This window comes from Sesamum indicum, linkage group LG8, assembly GCF_000512975.1.
Source record: "Sesamum indicum cultivar Zhongzhi No. 13 linkage group LG8, S_indicum_v1.0, whole genome shotgun sequence".
Classification (NCBI taxonomy): domain Eukaryota; kingdom Viridiplantae; phylum Streptophyta; class Magnoliopsida; order Lamiales; family Pedaliaceae; genus Sesamum; species Sesamum indicum.
Genome location: NC_026152.1, coordinates 18,655,127 through 18,672,908, shown reverse-complemented (window position 1 = coordinate 18,672,908; position 17,782 = coordinate 18,655,127). Strand labels below are relative to the sequence as shown.

The 17,782-nt window shown below is 33.8% G+C and overlaps 2 protein-coding genes across 7 annotated transcripts; one reads left to right on the top strand and one right to left on the bottom strand.

The window, feature by feature from the left end:
- LOC105169303 (oligopeptide transporter 4) lies at positions 3,147 to 10,579 on the top strand. The gene is made up of 6 exons (XM_011089674.2): positions 3,147 to 3,730; positions 4,792 to 4,889; positions 6,803 to 7,366; positions 8,090 to 8,342; positions 8,711 to 8,893; positions 9,852 to 10,579. The coding sequence occupies exons 1-6, from the start codon at positions 3,209 to 3,211 to the stop codon at positions 10,464 to 10,466; spliced, it is 2,235 nt and encodes a 744-aa protein (XP_011087976.1). The 5' UTR covers positions 3,147 to 3,208; the 3' UTR covers positions 10,467 to 10,579.
- LOC105169304 lies at positions 8,286 to 15,945 on the bottom strand. Of its 6 annotated transcripts, none has more exons than XM_011089676.2 (9): positions 15,493 to 15,945; positions 14,623 to 14,724; positions 14,358 to 14,517; positions 14,044 to 14,223; positions 13,640 to 13,774; positions 13,344 to 13,426; positions 12,034 to 12,073; positions 11,819 to 11,913; positions 8,286 to 8,422 (listed from the first exon to the last, which is right to left on the bottom strand). In XM_011089676.2, the coding sequence occupies exons 1-9, from the start codon at positions 15,750 to 15,752 to the stop codon at positions 8,401 to 8,403; spliced, it is 1,077 nt and encodes a 358-aa protein (XP_011087978.1). In that variant the 5' UTR covers positions 15,753 to 15,945; the 3' UTR covers positions 8,286 to 8,400. The 6 variants fall into 6 exon arrangements, with proteins under 6 accessions (XP_011087978.1, XP_011087977.1, XP_020551891.1 ...); XM_011089675.2 differs by having other exon boundaries at positions 12,034 to 12,127; positions 15,493 to 15,944; XM_020696232.1 differs by having other exon boundaries at positions 12,034 to 12,127; positions 14,623 to 14,791; positions 15,493 to 15,720.

Genomic DNA, 17,782 nt, shown 5'->3' with positions numbered 1-17,782 from the left:
TAAAATTTAATATATAGCAATAATTATTATTTGAGTTTGAGGTTAGATAAGAATTTGACTTGATGCTATGATAAAATTTACATTAATTTGATATAACAAAGTTGAAAATGATGGTTGAGACGTGATCCTGATTGATCATATATTTTTTAAATAATTTTAATCATATCATATCATATTATAATGTAATTTGAATTATTAGCAGGAAGTTTCGTAATTTAGAATACGAGATAAATTTTGCATTTATTCTATGGGATAAAGGGCGTTAAAAAATAATATATAATTTTTTTTATTAGAAATAAATAATAATAAAAGTTTTTTTTTCTTTCGAAAAATAGAGAATAGAATATATATTCTGCTGCTTCAAATCAATCTTAATACCTTTATGGGTGTTTCGATAGATACTAAAAAAAAATAGAGGAAGTGTCAACGAATCAAAGTAATATTTATGAGATAAATAATAAAATATCATATATACTTTTTTTATTAATTATACAAATTTTTAATTTAAATTTAAATCATTCCATTTGTTTTTTCTAGTGAATCTTTATATAAATTATAATTTTTAATAATTGAAATATTAAATTATTCGATTAATGTATTAGTAAAACATAGTTTCTAGATTATAAATTTAAATTAAAAAATTATCACATTTGTGTAAATTATTAAAAAATTAAAAGATTATTTTTCCACTCAAAATTTCTATTCTGCTGGAGCCATCTGATATGATTGAATCAAGTCTGCGGCCAGCCCAGTCCTGTCACATTTCCTATTGGGCTGGACAGAATATTACCATCACACTGCCTCTAGAGCTGCATCGGCCCATAGAAGGAGTTTTTTTAATAAAGTATAGGTTAATTACACTTAAATCTCTTCTAAAAATGCTAAATTAATTTTTATTCCAATATTTTTTTAAAAATTATACTCATACTCCCTCCGAAAAATTTTGATTTAGAGTTTGATAAAAAATACTAACATAAGCAAAAAAATTATACACATTTTCAATTTTGCCCCTCATTTAATATTATCATGTATATTTTTGTACTTATAAAGGAATAAATAAAATATATATATATATACAGAGTGAGATTAACATCATTATATTTTTTTCTTTATAAATATAAAATTATTATATGAAAATATTAAATGAGGGGCAAATTAAAATTTATGCAATTATTTTTTTTTTTGGTAAACTGTTAATATTTTTCATCCAAATTCCAACAGAAGTAGGTTCCGTGTAAATAGTGAATTTTTATAGGGACTTTAAGTATAATTTTAAATATTTTTAGAAAAAATAAAATTTCTTTAAAGGTCTAAATATAATTAACTCTAAAATATATAATTTGACTCCTTTACTAATTGTATCTTGTATGTTACACACTCGACCTATATAAACAAAATGTTTTAAAAATAAAAATAATTAAATATTGTTTACTAAAATATTATGCATTCACATATTTGAAAAGAAATTTTGCTAATCAGGTCTTTGCCAAAAATAAATCTCGAGTCTAAATTGATATCCACATATCAAGAAAGTGGTCATTTTTCGAGTCCCTTCGGGGACGTCCGATAAAGTTAGAACGATACAGAGAAGATTAATATGGTCCCTGCGCAAGAATAACACGCATAAATCGAGAAATGGTCATTTTTCGACTATTTTAAGATAATTTGACCATTTTTATATCGAGGAAGTGATCGAATTGACAAAGAAACAATCAGGGAGATATGGGAGTACATTTCTCGGCTACAACCTTTTGATGAATATAAATAATACTAAAATAACATTTGATGAGAATCGAGAAAGTGTAAGATATAAATAATAATATTAAGAAAATACATATTTATCAAGTGTGTGAATAAATGGACTTAGACTTCTATCCACTTAGAAAAAATTATAATCTAGATTCTACTTTAATTTAAATTTTAAATTTTAATATTTGTACATCAAATTAACAATCATTGAGTAGAAAAGAAATGTGGTATGGGGTAATGGTCCAAAAAAGTCTACTCCCATTTTCTAACAACTTGGTGGGTAATGTCCAATTTTGCAACCTGCATGTGCACATGCTCACGTGATCCCTTCCCATCAATCATCTATATTTTATTTCAATTTTTGTTTTTAAATACTTGTAATTTTATTTTTAATTCATAAACTATTGGTCACATATACAATAGACATCCCAAAAAGAAAAAGGTGGTCATAACTCTGACATGGGAATCGTATCAAGATTCTAAATCCATGAACAAGAACTCATCTCCATGAATCGACTTTCTTTGGTCTTGTGAACAATGAAGAAAGCCGCAGTCCCACCCCCTCTACATATATTCAAACCAATACACCTCACTCATTATTACGGCTGGACCCACAAATATTTATTCATTCAAACAAATAAACGGTCGTTTTGTCTGTTTATTCAGCTCAATCAAAGAAAGTATGTAAAAGTTTAGACGACTTTAATTTCGATCATCATTATAGATTAAAACAAACATACTTAAGAGACTAAATATTTTAATTTTATAAATTGTCCATCAATACAATACTCTCAACTCTCAACTCTCAACAGTATGATTGAAAATGGTCCACCTTTGTCTTGTCCATACACTAGAGATTGACTTACTTGCATATATATAGTTGACTAAAACTTGGATTTTTGAGGAATGTTCACATTACTGCCCTCCATTTATCTTCTTTTTCTATGTATCCACATAGAGATTTCATTTTTGGTTGAAATATGAAAATGAGTAATATCTTATCTTCATGATATCACTTAATAAGTTAGAATTTATGATAATATAATCATCGTCTGTCTTTTTAAATAGTTCGAAATCATTTGATGGACTTTACAACACGACTGATTTGGATTCGTTTAAATTAATCTACACAAACTTAAATAATAATCGTAATTTGTGAACATTTTCTACTCATTTTCACTGACACCAATTCTAATCTTCTATTATAATATGGTACGTACGTTAATTAATACTTAATATATAATTTATGACATGTCTTGTTTAAAAAGTAAAAATATATAATTAAATAGATTATAGCTTGAAGATAAACCTACGTACGGACATTATATGTAAAAATACAATATTAAAATGTAATAGAAGATATTTGAGGCCGCCCAATATTAATATAAATACTATAAATTAAGCCAAAGTTTGGGCTAAGAATTGAAGCAAGGTTTCACACTCCCATAGGCTCCTCCCCATGGGAACTTTAGAGTTGACCAACATCACCACCGCCAGCTCCGATCACAGCTCAAAACTACAATGTCCTGAAGATTTCGTTGAAGATGAGTCCCCCATCGAGGAAGTCCGGCTAACCGTGACCAACACCGACGACCCTACCCTACCCGTATGGACCTTCCGGATGTGGTTCTTGGGCCTACTCTCGTGCGCCCTCCTCTCTTTTCTAAATCAGTTCTTCGCTTACAGGACGGAGCCCCTCCTCATAACCCAGATTACGGTCCAAGTCGCCACCCTCCCAATAGGCCATTTTCTGGCGGCAGTCTTGCCGGAGACTAAGTTCCGGTTTGGGGGCCGGGTGTTCTCCCTGAACCCAGGCCCGTTTAACATGAAGGAGCATGTGCTGATATCCATATTTGCGAATGCTGGAAGTGCATTCGGAAACGGGTCGGCTTATGCGGTTGGCATTGTTACAATCGTGAAAGCGTTTTACCGAAGGAACATATCGTTCTTGGCTGGTTGGTTGCTTATTATCACCACTCAGGTCTACCTACCTTATTTTCTCTCTCTAAATTATGCTATTTTTTATTCCATCTAAACTATACACGATACACATAATTTTTTTCATACATACGCATGGATTTTATGAAATATTTATATTAAATTAAAAATTAAAATAAGTTATTAGATGGTTTATCATCATCATCATCATTATTATTATTATGTTTATTATTTTAGGATAATTGCACTCCTCTCCCCTCCCATGAAATTTGACGTAGCTACACGTAAATTTTTTGTGCTTTGAAATTACATATAGGACTCATGATGTTTGTTTCGCGCGTAAAGATGTATGAGGATAATTTGATTAAAAAGATTTATTTGACTTGTAATAATTAAGTTACTTAGAGGTAAATATAATTTTTTTTGTTACTATCAGCAAATTCGATAAATTTTAACCAATGGAGAAACTTATTTACTAATTAAAATCAAATCTTAAAAGTGTTAGATATAATTTTTTAGATTATAGAAATTCTCTACATGTAAATATAAGAGTATGATTATCCTAAATATTTTGTTACAAGTAGAAAGTTGGCGTAATCAGTCTTGAATGAAGTCAGCATTTTAAGTAAATCAATTTGATTGATGAGTTATATAGGTTGGGATTGGATTATGATTTTGGATAAGAAGAGGACAAAAGAGTAAGATCCCAAGAAGGTTGCAGCATTGATGTGGGCAGTGGCAGTCGTAGTCTAGTTCAAAAATTGTTTTTGTGTCTCACTCTCACTCTCACCTTAAACGTGTGCTTGTAAGAAAATGAAGTAACACCACCTTATTTAAGTTATTCAATTTTGTCACCGGATTGAGTTTGATCAATCTTAATTTAATTACATGATAAAACGTAATATACTTATTGTGTAATTAATATATAATTTATAAAAAATAAATAAAAATATGATAAATATAATGTACTTACTGTATAAGAGTACGATTAAGCTTGATTTAAATAAGAATTTAGTAAATGAATAAATAAATACAAGGAAGAGTAGAGGTAGTAAACAAAAACTAAATGTGTCTGTCTGTGTGTGTATTTTGGAGAAATTGCAGGTGTTGGGGTATGGATGGGCCGGGCTGCTGAGGAAGTACGTAATAGAGCCGGCCCACATGTGGTGGCCCGGCACTCTCGTCCAGGTTTCCCTCTTCCGGTTAGTTTCTTTCCTGCTTATCCCCCTATGTTATTATATACAAATATATATATGTATAATAATCCCAACTCTCCTCACTCCTCTGCTCTCTTATTTTATTTTTTAGTTTATTCACTCATTTGCATGAATGGATTATTTTCAGAATTCTGTCTTTATTTGACTGTTGGGTTTTCGGAAGTATGCAGCACTAGTATTATTTATTATTAGTATTTCAATTTAATTTAGAACATTATCCTCATCATCTTTACATATATATAATAATACACTACTTAAGACTTCAAGAGAAGGCAAAATCTTTTAAACTGCTGAAATACGTCAACCAAAAGTCCCCAGTCCTCATCTGATGGGAATAAATTTAGGAACTCGAGCGCCAACAAATATATGGATATTTGTCTTATTTTATATTTATTTATTGTTATTTGTAGTTTAAATGTTATTAAAGAATGCTATAAAGTATAAATTGATGTCTTAACATTAAGCATGTAGTTATCACTTATCATTTCTTTTTTATAAAAAAACAAAAGGAAGAGAGAAAAAAGAAAACACAAAGACAAAAACTTCCGGACTACCGTTAACAGAGATAGCTAAATGGGGTTTGCTACGCCTATATATTAAGGGACAATATAATATCTCCTAGGACAAAAGTATTGGGCTATGTCCAAACGACAATTTACATTCCACATTAGACAGCCTGGAGACACCCATCCCATCTTTTATCTGGTTCACGTGCAACTCTTTGCGCTTCTAGTACAGCTCAATCACAACTTGCAACTAGTTCATCCATCCTCAACTACACACTTTTCATGTTATGCTCATGAATAACTACTAGTTAATGTTACTCAAGATTCCTTGCCTGCAAATAAACCTTAGATCCCGGCTAGATTCATGGAACTATTACGTGCCACTGGGATCATGGAATCATTGACTTTGTTCTGGATAATGCTCTAAATAGTGCATCTGTATCTGGGGAAAGAAACAGATATATTATTTAAGTTATCAACTTATGTCCAAACTACCAAGTGGAACAGAAAAATGAAGCACCTAGTTCTAGTATACTATACTGGGTGTTTTGATAAAACGAGGAACTAATAGCAATCAAAGAAGAGGCTGTCGTAAGGACACTAGTCTCGTTGGATTACAGAAGCAATTTACGTAGTTTAGATATCGTTTTTGCATATTTCTTATTTCTGTGATTCAAGCTAAAGCCCGAGCTTTAAGGTTTTTCCAGTATCTAATAAAAACGAGAAAAGAAAAGTTCTTCTGCACTAAATTTCGACTTATTGCGTATGGATGAAGAAATATCAACATATTTTGCTTGCCTGCATTAATTGCCACGAAGAATACCCAAAATTTGAGGTGGTCATCACCGCTCTGGGTTGATCCCAAGCCATATATTTAACCAGTCACCAGATTATCTGACCAGAACTGGAATATATGGAAGATGATCATGGAACAGGATGCTTGATTGAGTAACCTATCAGGTAGCTAAGAGGCATCTAGCAAATAAGTCCTGAAATAAGAAAGATACTACAATGTGAAATTACTAGCTGAAAAGTATTAGAAACATTTTCAACACAACTGAGAGTTATATGGCAACCTAGTACATTATTTTCTTAAGTGATCAAATATTTGCAGAATAAACAGCATGCAACTCATGGCATAAGGAAATTCTTTTTTTACTCTTTCGGCTGCAATTACGAGACACATACTAGGCTTTCTTCTCCAGTTCAAAGTTTGAGAGAATGTATTTTCTCTAGTTCAGCTGCATGTTAATGTGAAAGTGGAAATCCAAAAGTTGTTTGTCTTTAGAAAAACTACATTTCAAACCGTGAGTGCAACTAGACATAGTTGTTCTGTTTTCAGGTACTCAGTTTAAGAAACCTTCATTTATAATCTCCATCTGAACTTTGCAGGGCTTTGCATGAAAAAGATGACCAACGCATGTCGAGGGCTAAGTTTTTCCTGATTGCACTAATTTGCAGCTTTTCTTGGTATCTAGTACCAGGGTACCTATTCCCAACTCTCACAAGCATCTCATGGGTCTGTTGGACATTCTCCAAGTCAGTCACAGCACAGCAGATTGGATCAGGGCTAAGAGGCCTTGGCCTTGGAGCCTTGACATTAGATTGGACTGTCGTGGCATCATTCTTGCTCAGCCCCCTCATATGTCCCTTCTTTGCCATAATGAATGTCTTAGCGGGTTATGCACTGATAATCTACCTAGTACTCCCTATAGCTTACTGGGGGTTTGACTTATACGGTGCTCGAAAATTTCCCATTTTCTCCTCGCACTTGTTCACAGCTCAAGGTCAGAAGTACAACATATCTGCAATTGTAAATGACAAGTTCGAGTTGGATCTGAAGAAGTATGAAGAGCAAGGCCGAATACATCTCAGCATGTTCTTTGCCCTCACATATGGTTTTGGTTTTGCAACTATTGCAGCCACTCTAACACATGTGGGTTGCTTCTATGGCAGGTAATAACTTCAATAATGCTTTTCTCACAGTAGCTTGTTTGGGTGAAAGGCTTTTGGTCACAGATGAGTCTAACTGTTGACACAAGACTCATATCCCCTAATGTAGTATAGCCATTACAAAATCAGAGCATGAAGTGGCTGGAATTTAAAATATATGGGCTAATCAAGTAAGAATTAGACATAGTGATCAATAGAGAATTTCCGAATAGATGACAAAACTTAATACAGGTTCTGAATAGGACCTATGAACAATTCTCTTAAGCAGCGGTTCTTTATTGTTTTTGTTTATAGCTATGTGTGGGCTTGATATGTATTCTTTGTCTGAAAATTGTAGGCCAAATATAATGCAATAATCTAAAAACTCTATACTGGTCCATGGTAGCATCAGTTGATTGGATGGTTAGCAAAATCTAATGAGGTCATCCTGATGATGTCTTCTATCTTCCCCCACCATTAAATATTACTAACTCCAATAATCCCATGAATGAAAAATATCAGCTCTCTCTAAAACGCACATTTTGCTAGATCTTCCTGGAGAAAGAATAGGGTGCTGGGGCATACATGTGTGCTTTTTGTTTGAGATCTAATATTTTCTTCCTTCAATATATGAATAAACAACAATTTAGCATTCGACCTAGATACAAAAATCAGGACGCACTTCATTTGATTATTTTTTATCATCCCAAATTTGACCAAAAATAGCTTGTAAATTGTGAACTGCAGGGAAATCTATGCAAGATTCCGTGCTTCATACAAGGAAAAGGAGGACGTTCATACAAGACTCATGCGGAGATACAAGGACATACCTTCCTGGTGGTTTTATATATTACTAGGAGTGACACTTGCAGCTTCTCTAATACTCTGCATCTTCTTGAACAAACAAGTGCAGATGCCATGGTGGGGACTCGTCTTTGCTAGTGCCATTGCTTTTATCTTCCCCCTTCCGATCAGCATCATTACAGCCACAACGAACCAGGTGACTGTCAGATATTAATCTTTTATATAGCATACCAAGAATTGCAAGATTTCTGGTATCAGTTACGATGACTTGGGCATCTGGACAGTAAATAAAATGTTTTCCCATCAGCATCAATCATACATAATACCCACACGACTCTCTCTCTCGCGCGCACACACACATATGTAGTAAAGAGAGATGAGCACAAGAAAACAAGGAACTGACACAGCAACTAACTTATAAATCCTGAACACGCAGACAATTGCAAGCACAGATACCATGAAGAAACAAATTTCCTGACACCCCTGGCAGATTATTAAACTATGCCATTGACATCTTCAGAATTTTTTCAACATGATGAAAAACTAAGCATGTTTTATTTGCAGACTCCGGGCTTGAATATAATCACAGAGTATGTTATGGGTATCATATACCCAGGAAAGCCAATTGCAAATGTCTGCTTCAAAACTTATGGCTATATGAGCATGTCCCAGGCTGTCTCTTTCCTCAGTGATTTCAAGCTGGGCCACTACATGAAGATCCCTCCCAGGTCTATGTTTATAGTTCAGGTATATTGCATTCACCAATTCAGATAAGCGACGGGTCTTTATTGGTATAGCAAATCATAGTGCTCAATTTGAACATGAACTTACCAGTTACCAATATTTTACAACTATGACACCAATATCTAACAGCTGACCCACTTATATTTCTACACAACCTGAGATCTTTTCATTGGTAGTTATATGCATTTTTGGATGTTATAGCTATACATGCATATGTTCATGTTTTCATGTAAAATATACGAGTCATTTTCTATTATTATGTTTTCACAAAGCTTTTAGATTTTAAACAATAAAATAGATACAGTTCAGTAGAGTTATACCCACGGAGAAAACACATTCACAAATTTGAAAGGAAGAGAAGATCTATCTGAATGTGAAGAAAAGAATGGAAGAATGTTTTCACGGATCGTAACTGGCAACAGGCAACATTGATTCTCCGTTTTGTTGCGTATGTGAAGGAAAGAGGTTAGGGGAAGGAAGATTATCTCCTGAGAGATGCATTTCTCCTTCCAAGGAAACAGAGGAGGGGTTAAATGGAAGGATTACAAAATCGACAGAAAATCATTTATACTATTGTGGACCTTTTTGTAGGGAACATGTTTTAACCTAGGTTGGTTTAGTCTTTCACTACAATACCTCAAGGGGTGATACACCTACTCTATTAAATTCATCCCCCTCTACATTTCCAACCTACAGAGATGATGAGCACACAATATTCCGTGCCCGCTTTTACCTACTTTTGCTCAACCGAACATGGGTCTAACACAGAGCATACAAGTAGAGAAAAAACTGAACTGAATGTTTTTGTCCAATAAGATTTAGGTATATCAGTTTTTGAAGTTTCTAGTACCGTATTCATACATAGAATTATTCTTGTCATAATTGATTGACCTTAATTGAAAGTTTAAGCATCCTTGCGAACATACTCCAATCATTTGTCATTCTACAATGGCTCTGCCAGTTCTTAGGAACAATTATAGCTGGAACTGTCAACATTGCTGTGGCTTGGTGGCTGCTTACATCTATTACAAACATATGCCAAGATGACCTCCTTCCACCAGACAGTCCATGGACATGCCCTGGAGACCGAGTCTTCTTTGATGCATCAGTCATATGGGGTTTAGTGGGACCAAAAAGAATATTCGGAAGTCTTGGAAATTATAGTTCCATGAATTGGTTTTTTCTTGGAGGTGCATTAGGACCTGTCCTTGTTTGGCTCTTCCACAAGGCATTTCCGAAACAATCTTGGATTCCTTTAATTAATCTGCCTGTCCTTCTAGGGGCCACAGGTATTATGCCACCAGCAACGCCACTAAATTACAATGCCTGGATCATAATCGGTACAATTTTCAACTTCTTTGTCTTCCGTTATCGCAAAAGTTGGTGGCAAAGGTACAACTACATTCTTTCAGCAGCTCTAGATGCAGGAGTAGCTTTCATGGCAGTGGCACTCTATTTCTCATTGGGCATGGAGAACAAAGAAATACATTGGTGGGGTACAAGTGGCGAACACTGCAAGCTGGCAACTTGCCCAACTGCTAAAGGCATACAAGTTGATGGCTGTCCAGTATACTAATGTAATTATGCTTAGCATTTTAACTATTTGGTCTAAAGAATGACTTTTCTTCCCCTGGATTTTGTAAGTATTCTCAAGATTTACACTACTTTCAAGGATGGCATTTATCAGTCCAAAGAAGATTTTAGACGAAAATTTTCATTAGCCTGGGGGAACAAACCATTTCCTGCATGGCATTTGAAAATACTGATAGCAAGAGCAAATCCTGTCCTCTTGCTGCCACCAGATCCTAACACCAAATGCAAAAACTTGATGATGCTTATTTAGTAAGAATGGCAACTTGATCTGCAACATTTGATGATCTTTCAAAGTCAACTCTAACGTCTTTCTCACAAGGTATGAGTTTATTTTCAACCATAAATTTCTTGGCCTTTCATACAAAGCTTTAGGGGCTTATTTAAATTATAGAGTGCCCTCGTCATACCAAAAATATGAGACCAAGGCAAGAGAATAAGGAAACAGCAGATAAAACTCAAGTGAAAAATTCCAATCTGCCACTATTTTCTTTTCCCTGTTTTTTTCGCAACTCTCTAGGACCTCGTCTCAAAGAACAACTCTCAACACAAAGAAGCATAATTTTCATCTGCTAATATTTCACATCTAACAATCAGTTTTTGACACTTAAAAAAACTTGTAGTCCTGATAACTACAGTTGAGGAAATACAATCAAAGACACGGAAGTAAAAGAATAAAATTAAATAAAATCTAGCAAAAATTCCGCTCCAAGTCTTGAACTATATAGTCTCCCACATATGTAAGTATCCTACCCTAAGATTAAACAAAAAAGTCAATAGGAAATATGCCCCAACCCCACCTTACCACCAATTTTCTCACTTGAGATTAGCAAAATCATAGAGTATCAGTTAAGGCCAATTAATCATCTGTACTACAAACTGCAATTGACATGAGATTCTGATGTTGGCGATGTCGATTTGCTCATCAATCTCATCACGGTCAGAACCTATGTCAGCTTGTTGCAGGTCAGCTAGATCTCAAGGGAAAAGGACAAAATATCTAATACATCAAACTAGGGAGGTGATAGTATTCTCAACATTCAGAAGATAATCTTGTCCACTTGAATTCTTAAGAACATGCGGAGTGCCAAACCAAAACGCTGTCAGAATCAGAATATAACCATCACATTCCAACATATGGCTGTCCATCAGCAGAGACGCTAGCCCTTACGTACTGTAAGCTTTAATTTCTAAGATACATCTAGCAGAGTATTCAAACATGGTGATCAATTTTTATATGTATCAACCTTGACGACTATTCCATTCAGATTGATTGATAGGGGCAAAAAATTAAGTGGCGAATTTTCCCATATGGTAAAATGATGCAAAACCCCTTACCTTGTTGGTGGTGATTGTGTTGAAAGCCATTGGTTATACTCATCCATTCGAATGATAAAGGAGCTGGAATTTGGGGAACCCCCTCCACCATATGCCTGGAGGCCCAAAGAAAAACAAACTTGAAGCTCATTCTGGAGAAATTCTTCTGGAGCTATTTTTAAGCTATTGTAAAGGGAGGATCAATGAGCAGTAGTTTGTTAGCCAAAGCCGCGCACCTTAGCAACTTCAGAAGTATCAGTACTGCTATCTACAGTCCTGAGGCACATTTTTAGATTGTTACGCTGCATGTATATAACAGCTCCAATAGGCCTGTTCCATCAGTAGGTAATTCAGAATGACAGCAAATTAGTACCTAGCAACAGCCCCAATTTGATTATCGAGAAACAGAAGTACTCAAAAACCTTGGGCTCTTGAGTACTTAGGGAATTTAGGGAAAGGCCAGAGTCACTACTCAGTTATACATGCTAAAAACATAACACATGTTTCCATTATTTAATCCCCAGGTCCTCCACAAGTTACTCGGTACAGTACCCACAGAGTTAATTGAGAGCGAGGCAACAAAAAGAGAAAGGATGGGTTTTACATCATGCACAATTCAGCTAGATAATCCTTATCTGTCTGAGTTGCATGGCAATACTGGAACCATTAGTGACGTACCAGACTCGGTTCTACTGCACCAGATGCAGTATTAGAATAATCCTTAAGTAGGTTAGATTAATGCATGATACAATTGAGGATATGTAGTGATTGGATAAAAAAATATTTTGTTTACTTTTTTGGGATAACAAGTGAGAGAACTACTGGTCAAGACTTGTCAGAGGTCATTAATTGTTAATTATCTGCTCAGATTGTTCGATTATTATACATAAATTTAGGGGCATAGTGAACATTTGGACCATTCTCTCTTCAATTTCAGGAAAAGTAATCACCGCAGCTGGACCGAATTATTTATCCCATCTACTTGGGTGGGATTAGCCCTTTATCCTAGATTGTACCGGGCCAACCTACTATGTCCCGGGCTGGGCAAAAGAAATATAAACAACAGATTGGGACTGATTGGGCGGGATATCCAACCCTATTAGCCTAAGTAAACATGGCCATATATGACAAAACAAAGATTAACCAAAAAAGACGAGAACAAGAGGACAACTGCATGGACAAAAGGATATCCAGCCCACAGTCCTCCTGATCATGCTTCCCAAGGTCTGTAACAGTCTATGGTATGTAGCAAATTAAAATCTCTATCTGGAACAAGATCCCTGTGTAATATATTACTGTATGTACTGCTGCTTGCTATGGAAACTCATGTTCAAGCGAGGTATTTTAGCATGCCTTAGGATGGTTCTGGGTAACCCATTTTTCTCAAATAAAATTAGAGTGTCCATCAGTTGATCATTTATAAGGCTAACTGCTAAAACAGAACAAAATATTAGAAACGCTTAGTACAAAGTATTCCAGAAAAATGCATTCAGGGTCACCAGCTGACAAAGATAACATACACACATAAGCTAAGAAAGTAAATCACCGTAGCCCAGCAGCTGCACTCCTTCGGCTGAGTTCCATACCCATTTCATCACTGAAATCTGAATTTGCATCAGCTCTAACCCCCTAAACAACAGTCAAGAAATATGACCAAGAATTAAAAGGTAATTCACTATGTTCAATGTTTCCAGCACCTCATATGCACTAAATGAAATGGTAAGCAATGCAACCAATTCACTAGTTTAACATTAAATTAAGAATGAAATCAATGGTCCAAAACATGAGCTGAAAATCAACTAACTAAATCTCATCAAACGCGTATCCAAAAAATTGTCTTACCAGACACTCCCCATAGAATCCTCGGCCCAACCGAACTCTAAAAACCTTATGGAGCAGCTTACTTGCATCAATCTGTCGATGAGAAAGATAGGTACTTCCCTTCATGATTAAGTCCATAGAGCAGATTTCCATCAACTGTTCAAAACAAAATTAAATGCACATGGTATCAACGATGGAAAACACAATCACAGAAACGCGCAGGTATTTGGAGGATGTAGCATTAAGTTTGACATCAGAACTCCCATTTTATATATTTATAAGGTACAGTATACACTCATAAGTTATGGGATAATCTTTTTCTTGTTCATTTTGCTAACAATTTCTCTAAAAATAACCTTCTTATGAATGATGGCCAATGAAGTACGTGGGATAAGTATGTAACTAAAATCAAATTTAACTTGAACCTGTTGATACATGCACGAATTAGTGATACAGTTCAATTTCGAGCGCCATTCTCTTAGTCCAATATTAAATGGTCTAATATCAGGTAGACTCCACTTTTGAAGATCTCCATCTTCAATGTACTTGAGAATCATCTCAACCCGCTCTCGGTCTGCCTGGTTTAACAGGCTCATCTTATCACCCTATTATTTGTTCAGCGTGTAAACAGAACATCAGTAAAATTTAGTGCAGTGATCTCCAAGAGATTCTGTGAAAAAAGTTAGCATCAGTCAGCAACCAAAGACAAAAAGTTATCTGGTACATCAATCTCACTTACATTATCACATCTGGTCTCTGAAAGTTTAGCAGAGAAATATTCATATGCAGCAGTGGAGCTACTCTTCTCAATATTCACATAAAAGGAAATGTTGATATCAGAATCTTCCCTTGGAGAAATTTGTGAAAGCACTGATTTTCGATGATCAAATCCAATAACCCTAATTGCAACAATTGCTGACTTAGGCACTGGCAACTCCATATGCTAAATTTCTTTGAAGGGGCAAGTTAAAATTCATTTGATAATATGTCCTAAATTCACTTACTTGGATGTTGTTCGCATGTAAAGCTCCAAAGCAAAACCTTTTGGACCCAGAAAATCTAGAAGGTAGCATGTCTTCATTCCTTCAATGCATAAGTCTTCAACACTAACGAAAAAGAAGATTATAACCAGAACGACTGCATGAACTAAATGATGAAGTCTGTCATCTATTGCTGGGAAGAAAGAGAGGACAAACATAATTATTTTCAAGTTTACAAATTATTAACAATTAAAAAGGACCAGATACTACGGCAAGGCAGTTTGACAATAATAGGTTTTAAGTATGCTTTCAAAGATAAATAGATATGTTATTTAGGCACAACCACGTTGCATCTGTGTCCTAGTTAAACTTCACACCACACATGTTCTCCATCTACATTTAAATAAACTTGATGGTACAACAAACACGACCAGAATGAAATGTGTGTGTTCCCCTACATAATGTGTACCAGATTTTTTTTGGGTCATTCCCTTAACAATTTCCATGTCATGAACATAGCCAATTATACTCTATTCGGGTTAAGGTTCCGGATATAGGGATCACGCACAAAAGCACGTCCTAGCTCAGTATTTCCATCCAGATAAAAAACAATAGTATAAATAAACACTGACTGAGGCAGCAACCTTTGTAATTACGAAAAGGAAGACAAATTTACATGAATCTCGAGAATCTTTCTATTCCTGGTCCGCAGTTCTGATTGAAATCAAAACATTTTCAAGTTTTATAAGCAGGAAGCGCCAAGTTCAGCATAATGTTCAGTAGGCACGCAGACATACTGTTTTCTCTTCTTTGAAAGGCTTGAAACTAAATCAGTGCCAAATCTGCATAAAAAAATACATAAAAGCGCGCGAGCGCGCATAAATATATACATACCTGAAGGGTGCAACGGCAGAGAAAGGCAAAATGAGGCAAGGGAGGTTGAGTCGAAAGTGGTAGAGGTGAGCGAACAGTGCTCCATAAGCTCCAGAGAATGAGGGGTAGTTGTACAAGACCAAGTTCGGGATTTTGTTTTCCGACGCCTTGCGTATGGCTTCCAAAGCGGCGTCTGATCGGAATCCACGGACCAGAATAGAATATCTATAGGTCAAAAGAGCGGCGGTGAACCGGCGGCTAAAGGAGGCGGAGAGCGGCATTTAGTCTCAGTTTGATGGTGGCTCAAGCGGCACTTCCTTCTGCGTGATTTTGAGCTGTAATCGCATTGAGCGTGAGGATTTCGGTTGACGAACATAAGACTGAGTTTGTCTGTGACGACTTCGACTGAAAGTGAAGACAATTGTACGGGAGATGAAATGCGGTGGTGTAACGTTTCTCTTCTAAACAAATTTTATTGTTGCGACTTACGAGTGTATATGCACAACTAATTAAAAGGGTAAATTTTAAAACAAAATTTATTATGATTATAAATATTTTTAATTATTTAAAAATTATAAATATTTTTTTCAAATTAATTATTATCTAATAATAATTTTTATGTCAGTCAGTATTTTTAATCAATAAGATAATATTTTTAATTATGACGAATTTCAGAAAAATTCATTGTAATTTATAAAATTTCAGAATAAATATCTTTTAATTTGATAAATTATATTAAAAATAAAATAAATACATTAGTGAGAGAAAAATTAATAAACAAAAAAAATGATAAGAAATATAATTTTAAAACTTGAGATTATAGAAATTCGTCATGCTTTTTTGGGAGATACATCTCATCTCACATTATTTTTTTATTAATTCCAACAAAAATATATCACGTCATATACAATAATTATATTTTATTTTTACAAAAAACTTTTTTATACAACACATCACTGCTTATAACGTGGTATTAATAGCAAGCCAAATTTATTAGTTTCATTATAATTTCATCCAATTTGTGTAATTAAATAAATAAAATACCAATAAGAGTTGTAAATTATAATTAAATATATATTTTCAAAAAATAAAATATATTCTTATAAATTAAATATTCTCTATGCGTTATTACTTTACCCGTTCTCATATATATATATATATATATATTACATTTCCAAATGTCTTTTTTTCTTAAAAAAAGTATAAGGGTAATATAGTAATTTTTTCTAACCATCTATTGAGTACGTGATTATTTATTTTTTAAGTGGATATTTATAGCTTTCTAAATATGAAGAGAAATAACTGTAATTTATTCATTTTAAAACGTTTCATGTCCGATTTAAACAACACGTGTTAGCTATTTTTAAGGTCATGTTCCATTTCGTTCAACACAATGCATTTTTTTGAACTTTTTGATGGAAAATAATATTCAAATGCAATCAGTATAATAAAAACACGTTGAGTCGAATATCAATTGTAAAAAAAATAACGATAAATCACAACCAACCTTCACAAATGTTGGTGTAGTCACAAATAGCTATGTACTGTTTGAGAAATTATAAAAAAATGATTTTGATTTATTATTTGATAAATTATAAACAACGCTTTGATTTATTTTTTGATAAATTATAAGCAATAATTTAATTTTAATGCATGTCCAACAATGAGTCAATTTCGTTAGGCTCTGTTAGGTTTATATTCAATTTTTGTAATAAACTAATCAGAATGTTATTTTGAATTATAAATTATAAATTTTTTATCTATATTTTATAATTTTTTGAAATATTTTTATAAACTAATACCGTCTGAAAATTATTTATTTTACCCACTCTTTTTTATATTTTTCAAATTTTTTAAAAAATCAACGAGAGTAAAAATCAACACGGTACAAAAATTTTTACTTTATACGAGTCAATAATAAGTCAATTGAGAATAAATATAAATTTTTATTCAATTATATATGTAAGTTATTTGAATTTTGACAAATGAATATATGTATTTGTTATATAGGTATAGAAGTTCGAAATACTAAATATAATTTATCAAAGCATATAAATTTACGTATAATTATATCAAATATAAAAAAAAAAATTCCCAATCATTGGATATTTTAATATTATTATTTCGGTTGCTATGAGTAAATCAAGCAGTTTTGACCTGGTGAATTAAAATTTGCTCTAAATCAATTTAAATCAATAATAATTAATCAAAGTAATAAAAAACCCTAAAGTCAGTCAGTCGCACGAATGTTGGAAACACCGGATGCACTGGATCCCTGCTCGATCTTTCTCCTAAAGTAATAAATAAATCT

Bases quoted from the DNA above. Each gene is read 5' to 3' on its own strand.
- LOC105169304 (XM_011089675.2), bottom strand. From the start codon at position 15,752: ATGCCGCTCTCCGCCTCCTTTAGCCGCCGGTTCACCGCCGCTCTTTTG. The intron at 14,725-15,492 runs GTATGTATATAT...CTTTTTCGTTAG, and splicing joins TCTGCCGTTGCACCCTTCAG to TGTTGAAGACTTATGCATTG. The intron at 13,427-13,639 runs GTAAGACAATTT...ACTGTTGTTTAG, and splicing joins GATTCTATGGGGAGTGTCTG to GGGGTTAGAGCTGATGCAAA.
- LOC105169303 (XM_011089674.2), top strand. From the start codon at position 3,209: ATGGGAACTTTAGAGTTGACCAACATCACCACCGCCAGCTCCGATCAC. The intron at 8,343-8,710 runs GTGACTGTCAGA...TTTTATTTGCAG, and splicing joins TTACAGCCACAACGAACCAG to ACTCCGGGCTTGAATATAAT. The intron at 8,894-9,851 runs GTATATTGCATT...TGGCTCTGCCAG, and splicing joins GGTCTATGTTTATAGTTCAG to TTCTTAGGAACAATTATAGC.